At 51.0% G+C, this 10,731-nt stretch overlaps 1 protein-coding gene across 1 annotated transcript in view; it reads left to right on the top strand.

The window, feature by feature from the left end:
- Positions 1–9,975: 9,975 nt before the first annotated feature.
- Positions 9,976–10,731, top strand: part of LOC139232701 (G2/mitotic-specific cyclin-B3-like) — a 31,808-nt gene continuing 31,052 nt past the window's right edge. The window contains exon 1 of the mRNA XM_070863181.1: positions 9,976–10,009. Within this exon, the coding sequence (XP_070719282.1) occupies position 10,009 (1 nt within the window). The 5' untranslated portion in view covers positions 9,976–10,008. The remainder of the gene's footprint in view (positions 10,010–10,731) is intronic.

The following is a 10,731-nucleotide window of genomic DNA, read 5'->3' as shown; positions in this document are numbered from 1 at the left end:
CGTCTTTGTTTCTTTGTGTTACTGCAACAGTGCTGACAACCTTGATTCCCAGACACATGGTCACACCGGGGTCTGTACTGTCCCATATACCCAGACACATGGTCACACCGGGGGTCTGTACTGTCCCATATACCCAGACGCATGGTCACACCAGGGGTCTGTACTGTCCCATATACCCAGACGCATGGTCACACCGGGGGTCTGTACTGTCCCATATACCCAGACATATGGTCACACCGGGGGTCTGTACTGTCCCGTATACCCAGACACATGGTCACACCGGGGGTCTGTACTGTCCCATATACCCAGACACATGGTCACACCGGCGTTTGTACTGTCCCATATACCCAGATACATGGTCACACCGGGGGTCTGTACTGTCCCATATACCCAGACACATGGTCACACCGGGGGTCTGTACTGTCCATTACACCCAGATACATGGTCACACTGGGGGTCTGTACTGCCCGTTACATCCGGACAGACAGCTACAGCAGCCTGGTTAGATTTCTGTAGTCGTACCCCTGGTGTGACCAGCAGGTTTGGGGCCCAGCTCGGAGCCCCATGCTGTGCAGCCGCCTTCTGGCCCAGCTCGGAGCTCCATGCAGTGCAGCTGTCCTCTGACCCAGCAGTGGCCCAGCTCAGAGCTCCATGCAGTGCAGCCGCCCTCTGACCCAACAGGGGCCCAGCTTGAAGCTCTGAAATGAACATTGAGACTTTGAATTCAGTCATTTGAGAATGGTGTGAGACAATAGTGGGGCCTGAGACAAGTACATCAGAAATAGGAGCAGGAGTCGGCCATTTGGCCCCTTGAGCCTGCTCCGCCATTTAATAAAACCACGGTTGATCCGATCATGGACTTAGCTCCACTTCCCTGCCCGCTCCCCATAACCCTTTATTCCCTTATCGCTCAAAAATCTGTCTTATCTCCGCTTTGAATATATTCAATGACCCAGCCTCCACAGCTCTCGGGCAGAGAATTCCACAGATTTACAACCCTCAGAGAAGAAATTTCTCCTCATCTCAGTTTTAAATGGGCGGCCCCTTATTCTAAGACTACGTCCCCTAGTTTTAGTTTCCCCTATGAGTGGAAATAGCCTCTCTGCATCCATCTCATCGAGCCCCCTCATTATCTTATAAGTTTCAATAAGATCACACCTCATTCTTGTGAACTCCATTGTGTATAGGCCCAACCCACTCAACCTTTCCTCATAAGTCAACCCCCTCATCTCCAGAATCAACCTAGTGAACCTTCCCTGAACAGCCTACAATGCAAGTATATCCTTCCTTACACACGGAGACCAACACGGTGGCCTCACCAATACACTGTACAGTTGTAGCAGGACTTCTCTGCTTTTATACTCTATCTCAGAGTAGTGAATTGTAGTGGTGACAGGCACGACTGTATTAATATCAGTGCCCCCCGACCTGCGAGAGAACAGCTCCGCAGGTCGGGCTATAAAAGAGCTGGAGCATACCACGCCAACCTCCAGCACGAGCTGCTCCAAGTATGCGACGATTTTGAGATGGGCGACATCATCAAAACCCTGGTCGCTGTTTTGGAGCGTGGGCAGGAACACCGGCAGGGCCCAGGTACAAAGGAGTGAGTAGGTCGGGGCGGAGGAGCGGCGAGTGTTTGTGGCGGAGGTGCGACAGATGAGGGTACGGGGCCCAGAAGAGCCGAGGGCCCAGGGGCAGCACGGGCCCAGCCCACACTGCGATATGTGCGCGCACTAGGTCCGTGCAGCAGAGCAGGTCTCCAGTCGTCTTGCCACTGGACCAAGACCTAGCTCTGTCAAGCCCGTGTGGTGGCTGGTGTGCAACGGCCACCCCACGTTAAAAAAATCCACGCACAGGCATCTTCCACCCCCTCAACTGGAGTTCAGCACTGGAACATCGGGTCCTTCATCGAAACATCTGTGAACTCGTGGAAGCAAGTCATCCTTGTTTGAGGGACCACCTATGATGATGATGGGCTGATCATCGACCTCAACTCCACTTTCCCGCCCAATCTCCGTTCCTTGATTCCCCTGGAGTCCAAAAATTTATCAATCTCCGCCTTGAATATACTCAAAGACTGGGCATCCACAGGCCTCGGGCAGAGAATTCCAAAGATTCACCACCCTCTGAGTGAAGAAATTCCTTCTCATCTCAGTCCTAAATGGCCAAGCCCGTACAATTGGCATATGTGATCCCTAGGTTAATGGGGGTGGGGGTAACGATTCAGTGACTGTCCCTGTTCTCGAACGCAGGGCTTTCCCGCCCGACCCCACCTTGTCTGGATGCAAGAACGGGATTGCAATGTGATGCCGGCGGGTGGTAGAATTTCCTATTAACGTTATTGTAATGTATTTGCTTCATGGGTTCTTTGCTTAAGAATTAATAGCAATGTATTGCTATGAATTCTTAAGAACTAGTTGGCTCATTAGAAAAGGTTTAATAATCACACGACACATTACCAGTTCATCCACCAGACTCTCAACCACCTGCCCCACCGTGGATCCCCCAAACCCAACAGGCTGGGGTTTTATTGAGTCTTGTGAACATCACGTGACTGGCTAAGCCACTCCCAACTCAGCTCTACACCATTTTGGATAGAACTTTAAAAATAAAGTACCCCTTTTTAGTAAGGGCCACAAATTTCCAAATTAACTAGGAAAATACTACTGCACGTGGTATTCGCAGGCTGTCTCCCATCCACCTACTATCCAGCTCGGACTTTGCTTAGCTTCCAAGATCAGACGAGATCGGGTGTTTTCTGACTCGTATAGCTGCCGGCCGAACAACAGCTCTACAACTATTTTTAAGTTGCACCTGTAAATCAATTAATCAAATAAATCAAGTGCCCCCTGGTTAAAGGGGGGGGGGGGGCGGCACTAAAACCGGCAAATTAAACTTTAAACAATAGTAATCAAATTAAAATTTGGTTGCCGGGGGTAACGATGCACTCCAGTCCCTCCGGCGCCCACCTCTCTCGGAAGGCCGCGAGCGTACCGGTGGACACCGCGTGCTCTATCTCCAGGGACACCCTGGCCCGGATGTAAGCACGGAAGAGAGGCAGGCAGTCGGGCAGAAACAGCTCTACAACTCTGAGCATCCTCACAGGTGCATACACTACGGCTATCATTTTGGCTCACACATTTCTGGTGCTGTAGTCCCAACAATAGGGGGGTGGGGAGAAGGAATTTAGGGAAGGAGCTTAATTGTTTTTAAACAATACAATTTAAAGATCCCCTTTGCTGCGAATGCAGTTGTGATGGTCGAAGATGGTTTGATGTACGCACTGAATCTGCATCGATACAGAGCAACACACCAGTCACGGGGCCTCGCTGAGAGAACATTGCAGCCTGACAGCTCCAACCCAGAAATTCTGACGCCTACGTCATTTCTGAGCTTTGCGGCAGCCTTTAGACAAGCAGGGAATTTACAGCGTATGTTTTAGGTGCTGTGTGCAGTCACTTTCATAAGCCCTAAATCTGTTCAGGGGCTGCTTCTAAAATATATAGAATCAGACGCCAAGAATAGAAGGCATAGTCATCCAGCACTTTTCATAAGAAACAGGAGCAGGAGTTGGCCATTCGGCCCCTCGAGCCTGCTCCGCCATTCAATGAGATCACGGCTGATCTTCGACCTCAACTCTACTTTCCTGCCCGATCCCCATATCTCTTGATTTCCCTTAATATCCAAAAATCTATCATAGAATCATAGACATTTACAGCACAGAAGGAGGCCATTTTGGCACTTCCAAGTGCACATCCAAGTACATTTTAAATGTGAGGGTTTCAACCTCTTATCACCCTTTCAGGCAGTGAGTTCCAGACCCCCACCACCCCTGAGTGAAGACGTTCCCCCTCAAATCCTCTAAACCGTCCCCCAATTACTTTCAATCGATGCCCCCCGATTGTTGACCCCACTGCCAAGGGAAACAGGTCCTTCCTATCCACGCTATCCAGGCCCTCATAATTTTATACACCTCAATCAGGTCTCCCCTCAGCCTCTGTTTCAAAGAAAATAGACCTAGCACCTCTGTCTTGTATATACTCAAATACTCAGCCTCCAGGGCCCTCTGGAGGAGAGAATTCCAAAGATTCACCACCCTCTGAGTGACGAGGTTTCTCCTCATCTCAGTCCTAAATGGCCGACCCCTTATCCTGAGACTGTGACCCCTGGTTCTAGACTCCCCAGCCCGGGGGAAACATCCTCCCTGCATCGACCCTGTCAAGCCCTGTAAGAATTTTGTATGTTTCAATGAGATCACCTCTCATTCTTCTAAACTCTAGAGAATATAGGTCCAGTCTACTCAGTCTCTCCTCAGGATGCCCCAAAGTGCTTTACAGCCAATGAAGTACTTTTTTTGAAGTGTAGCCACTGTTGTAATGTTGGAAACTCGGCAGCCTATTGGCGCACTGCAAGCTCCCACATACAGCAATGACATGTATTTTTAGGTGATGGTTGAGGGATAAATACTGGCCAGGTCAGCCAGGGAAAGCTTGCCTGCTCTTTTTGGAAATAGTGGCCGTGGGATCTTTTACTCCTGAACAATGATGGCCAGGTAAAGACTCTCTGATCCATCCAATTGCGATTACCGTGTGCATCACAATATATACAACCTCTACCCACCTCAAACCATGTGATCGCCTAAGAGAAGGCAAAAAAAAACTGGGAAATCCAGGAAATTCCTCTCCAACCCATCGAAGCTAGTCCAGCTGATCACTCTGGCCCCTAATTCACTGCAGTACCGACCTTCGGTAATGGGATCGCCATCCCAGCCAGAAACCGGTCCAGCTCTCGCTGGAAGCTCGGTTCGACGTTCCGCTTTCAATGTTGCTATGCCCTTGATGAATATTGATGGAGCTTGTGGCCAAACATGAGGACAAGATTAGTGGACAGGAGCTCAAAGCCCTACACAAGATTTGTAACAATGTAAGGATTAACATCAACTTGCATTTATATAGCGCCTTTAACGCAGTAAAACGTCCCAGGGCGCTTCACAGGTGCGCGATTATCAAACACATTTTGACACTGAGCCACATAAGGAGATATTAGGACAGATGACCAGAAGCTTGATCGAAGAGATGGATTTTAAGGAGCATCTTAAAAGGTGAGAGAGGCGGAGAGGTTTAGGGAGGGAATGCCAGAGCTCAGGGCCCAGGCAACAGAAGGCACGGCCGGAGCAAAAGAAATCAGGGATGGGAAAGAGGCCAGAATTGGTGGAGCACAGAGATTTCGGTGGGTTGTGGGGCTGGAGGAGGCTACAGAGAAAGAGAGGGGGAGGGGCAAGGGCCATGGAGGGATTTGTACACGAGGAGAATTTTGAAATCGAGGCGTTGCTGACTGTGAAGCCAATGTAGGTCAGCGAACACAGGGGATGATGGGTGAGCGGGACTTGGTGCGAGTTAGGACACAGGGCAGCAGAGTTTTGAACGGGTGGATGAACGCACAAACAATATATTGACGGTAGTTACAAATGTTCCTCATCAACAACAAAGACACTTCTGCACGAATGCTCGCTATCAAATTGATGTTTGAGGTATGATTGTTCTCCAACACGCAACACATCACCGATGGATTCACACTTACTGGCTTCTTTTGAAGAAATCCCAGGACAGAAGGGATTACAAACAGGTATTTCTCATTTAGCTGGTCTGGACTGAAAATGGCATTGACCCACACACATGCAGCCCCCAAACAAGCACACTATAAACAGAAACACCCCCACACGATGCCGTGCAAACGAATGGAATGACTTAACTCCTTCCTGAGAAACCCATGAATCTGTTCCAACCGCTGCAATCCGCCTGTGATCGCAGAAAGTGAAAACTAATCCAGTCTGCCCCTCCTAAAAACATGACACAGAATCATACAGCGCAGAAGGAGGCCCATCGAGCCTGTGCCGGCTCTGCGAGCGAGCGATCCAATCAGTCCCACTCCCCCTGCTCTTTCCCCACAGCCCTGTGAATGTTTCCCTTTCCAGTATTTATCCAATTCCCGGTTTGAACGTTACTATTGAATCTGCTCCCACCGCCCTTTAAGGCAGCGCGCTCCCGATCACAACAGCTCGCTGCGTAAAAACATTCTCCTCATCTCCCCCTCTGGTGCTACTGTAATCAGACAATCATGCACAGAAGGAGACCATTCGGCCCATCGCACTTTTGCAGTCTCTCTGAATTAACTATCCACTCAGTCCTTTTCCCCACACCCTTTTATGTTATTTCTCTTTATAAATACTTAACTATTTCCCGTTTTTTAAAAAAGGTAATTTTGCATTCTGCTCCCACCGGTTTCTGGTAGGTCATTCCATGTTCTAAAAATAATCTTGCTTTAAAAAAAATATCTTTGAAAGTCTCCAGTGCTGAGGGAGAGCCGCACTGTCGGAGGGGCAGTACTGAGGGAGTGCCGCACTGTCGGAGGGGCAGTGCTGAGGGATCACTGCACTGTCGGAGGAGATGCGACATAAAACCGAGGCCCTGTCTGTTCTCAGGGGGACGTAAAAGATTCCATAGCCGCTATTTCGAAGAAGAGCAGGGGAGATATTCTCGGTGTCCTGGGACCAATATTTATTCCTCAATCAACATAACAAAAACAGATTATCTGGTCATTATCATATTGCTGTTGTGGGACCTTGCTGTGTGCAAATTGGCTGCTGCGTTTCCCACATTACAACAGTGACGACACTTCAAAAAGTACTGGCCGATGGATTTTTTGCGTCCAACTGAGAGCAGTCTCATCCAAAAGACGGCTCCTCCGACAGTGTGGCACTCCCTCAGTACGGCCCCTCCGACAGTGTGGCGCTCCCTCAGTACTGCCCGTCCGACAGTGCGGCGCTCCCTCAGTACCGCCCCTCCGACAGTGCGGCGCTCCCTCAGAACTGCCCCTCCGACAGTGCGACGCTCCCTCAGTACCGCCCCTCCAACAGTGCGACGCTCCCTCAGTACCGCCCCTCCGACAGTGCGGCGCTCCCTCAGAACCGCCCCTCCGACAGTGCGGCGCTCCCTCAGTACCGCCCCTCCAGCAGTGTGACGCTCCCTCAGTACCGCCCCTCCGACAGTGCGGCGCTCCCTCAGTATCGCCCCTCCGACAGCCGGCGCTCCCTCAGCACCATCCCTCCGACAGCACAGCGCTCCCTCAGTACCGCCCCTCCGACAGTGCGGCACTCCCTCAGCACCATCCCTCGGACGGTGCGGCGCTCCCTCAGTATCGCCCCTCCGACAGTGCAGCGCACCTTCAGTACTGCCCCTCCGACAGTGCAGCGCACCTTCAGTACTGCCCCTCCGACAGTGCAGTGCACCTTCAGTACTGCCCCTCCGACAGTGCGGCGCACCCTCAGTTCAGCCCCTCCGACAGTGTGGCGCACCCTCAGCACCAGCCCTCGGAAAGTGCGGCACTCCCTCAGTACCGCCCCTCCGACAGTGCTGTGCTCTCTCAGTACTGTCCCTCTGACAGTGCGGCGCTCCCTCAGTACTGCTCCTCCGACAGTGCGGCGCTCCCTTAATACTGCCCCTCCGGCAGCGTGGCGCTCCCTCAGTACTGCCCCTCCGACAGCGCGGCGCTCCCTCAGTACTGCCCCTCTGACAGCGCGGCGCTCCCTCAGTTCTGCCCCTCCGACAGTGTAGCACTCCCTCAGTACTGCCCCTCCGACAGTGTAGCACTTCCTCAGTACTGCCCCTCCGATAACTCAGTACGCGCTCCCTCAGTACTGCCCCTCCGACAGTGTAGCACTCCCTCAGTACTGCCCCTCTGATAACTCAGTACGCGCTCCCTCAGTATCGCCCCTCCAACAGTGCAGCGCTCCCTCAGTACCACCCCTCCGACAGTGCGGCGCTCCCTCAGCACCATCCCTCCGACAGCGCAGCGCTCCCTCAGTACCGCCCCTCCGACAGTGCGGCGCTCCCTCAGCACCATCCCTCGGACGGTGCGGCGCTCCCTCAGTATCGCCCCTCCGACAGTGCGGCGCTCCCTCAGCACCATCCCTCGGACGGTGCGGCGCTCCCTCAGTATCGCCCCTCCGACAGTGCAGCGCACCTTCAGTACTGCCCCTCCGACAGTGCGGCGCACCTTCAGTACTGCCCCTCCGACAGTGCAGCGCACCTTCAGTACTGCCCTTCCGACAGTGCGGCGCACCCTCAGTTCTGCCCCTCCGACAGTGCGGCGCACCCTCAGTACCAGCCCTCGGAAAGTGCGGCACTCCCTCAGTACCGCCCCTCCGACAGTGCTGTGCTCCCTCAGTACTGTCCCTCTGACAGTGCGGCGCTCCCTCAGTACTGCTCCTCCGACAGTGCGGCGCTCCCTCAGCACTGGGGAGTGTCAGCTTGGATTTTGTTGTGCTCATGTCTCTGGAGTGGGGACTTGAACCCACCACCCTCTGACTCAGATCACAGCTGATTAAAAGATAAAATAGCCTGCCCCTTCCCCTTGCCTTGCGTGGTGGCAGAGATAAACTCCAAAGGCCATTGCAGTACTGGGGTATCATTTAAGGAGGGGGGCATACACATTGTGCCCCAGGTGGCGTATGCGGAAGTGGAATTAGCCACACCCCTTAGTAACAGTGACCAGGGACGCGATGTGGGCAGCCGTCTCCCATTGGCTGGTTCAAGAGGTTTCCCGCGGGGGGGAATCCGGCGTGGCTTGGCCAGTTCCAGAGTTTGGGCGGCGGTTTAACCATCACCCCAGCAGCAGCAGCAAGAAGCAAGCTTTCGTTTGAGGGGGCCACTGGAAAACACAGAGATCCCCCTCCAACTGAGCAAAGGTGAGAGAGAGGAGGCACAAGAAAGATAAAAGAGGAGGGAAAGGTTCAGACAGAATAGTGGAAATCACACTGATATTAACAAGAGCTGGGAAAGCAGCACTGAAAGATGCACTGAGCCCTCGGTTTCACTCACTAGTGACTTCTGCAAGCTTGGAAAGTGTGTGAAAAAGTCTAGAAAGCAAAAACAAAAACAGTTTAAATCCGAAATATTGTACAAGAGAGCTGAGAAAAGCATTTCGATCAATGGGAAAGATCGAAAGTCGACCCGAATGAAAGTTAAACACAAATTGGAACCACACTAAATGGCAATAAATTGTGGTACAGGGATGTTGCCAGTGAGAGAGGCTGTTTTAAGTTGGTAAATAGCAAGCGGTGTGTTATCATTTAAAAGTTTGAAAAGTTGGTGCAAAGTTTTCAGCACCGCTCGAGCACTAACTGTTTCGTCCAGAACCGGCAAATGAATTCTAAAACGCCCATAGACTTATCATGTTGTAGAGAGACAGAACGCTAATTAAAACGAACCCGAACTCAAAAGTAGAAAGTCCTGCATTTATGTACAATTCCAGTCTAAAATTACTGTGTAGAAATCATTGCTTATGACTTGTAAAAGTTGTATTATTTTAGTAAAAAAAATGTTTCCCCATTTAATATAATCCTGTGTTTGGCGATTGAATAATATATGTGGTCCGGAAATTCTGATGTCCCGGGTCCGTGCGAAGTTTCTACGGATCCGGGAAGACATCGGAAAAGCCGTATGATGCGCATGCGCTGAAAACCAGCTTTTCCCATCTGACAAGTTTCTGGATTGACAGATCTCGCGCATTTCGGGAGCGAGGACAAAATTTCCGATATTTACGCATATCTTGCCCAGCAAATGTCCTCAAAAATCGTATAGCCTACTTTTACAGGCGCAATTGTTTAAAAATACACAAAAACATTTTAAAATAAAGTCAGAAAAACACATTTTATTGTTAAAAACCCCACTACGGTAAGTTTATTTTAAGGCATCTTTTTAAAAAAAGTGGGAAAAATATTTTTTTCTAAGAACTTTAATTTAAATGATTCTTAAATATGTAGTGCATTTTTCTATTTTTTTTAGTGTTTTGTGTGTTTGGGGGGGGTTTCTCATACTGTAGCTTGATTGGCTGCCCAGAGCCATGTGACTACAGCTCCAGGCCTGCGCACGTCCTGACCTGCACGCGCTCCGATGCGTAGGAGTGAAGGCCTCAGGCTCGGAAGTTCGAACGAGCGCAGCAGGAACAAGTAGGTGCGCATAATTTTTAACTTTTTCAGTCGATTGCCCGCGGGAAGACCTCGATCGGAATTTCAGGCCCAAATACCAGCCTAGAAATGACTGTTTGCAATATTAGCATCCAACCAGATAGCATCACTTCGATATTTTAAGGGCTGTGTTGACCCATTTATGTGAAATGAGTTAATAAGATGGACACAATCAGAGAATGATACAGCACAGAAGGAGGCCATTCAGCCCATCGTACCTGCCGTGGCTCTTTTGAAACAATTGTCCATTTAGTCCCACACCTTTCATTTTCTTGGTTCCTTGGATGTGGGTGTGGCTGGCAAGGCCGGCATTTATTGCCCATCCCTAATTACCCCTTGAGAAGCTGGTGGTGAGCCGCCTTCTTGAACCGCTGCAGTCCGTGTGGTGAAGGTGCTCCCACAGTGCTGTTAGGGAGGGAGTTCCAGGATTTTGACCCAGCGACGACGAAGGAACGGCCGATATATTTCCACGTCAGGATGGTGAGAAGAATAAAGAAAGAAAGACTTGCATTTCTACAGCGCCATTCACGACTACCGGATGTCTCAAAGTGCTTTACAACCAATGAAGTACTTTTTTTTTCCCAAGTACTGCCCCTCCGACAATGCGACGCTCGCTCAGTACTGCCCCCCCCAACAGTGCGGCACTCCCTCAGTAGTGCCCCTCCGACAGTGCGGCGCTCCCTCAGTACTGCCCCTCCGACAGT

The sequence above is a fragment of the Pristiophorus japonicus genome, chromosome 20, assembly GCF_044704955.1.
Source record: "Pristiophorus japonicus isolate sPriJap1 chromosome 20, sPriJap1.hap1, whole genome shotgun sequence".
Taxonomy (NCBI): domain Eukaryota; kingdom Metazoa; phylum Chordata; class Chondrichthyes; family Pristiophoridae; genus Pristiophorus; species Pristiophorus japonicus.
This window is presented reverse-complemented; position numbering and strand designations above follow the sequence as displayed.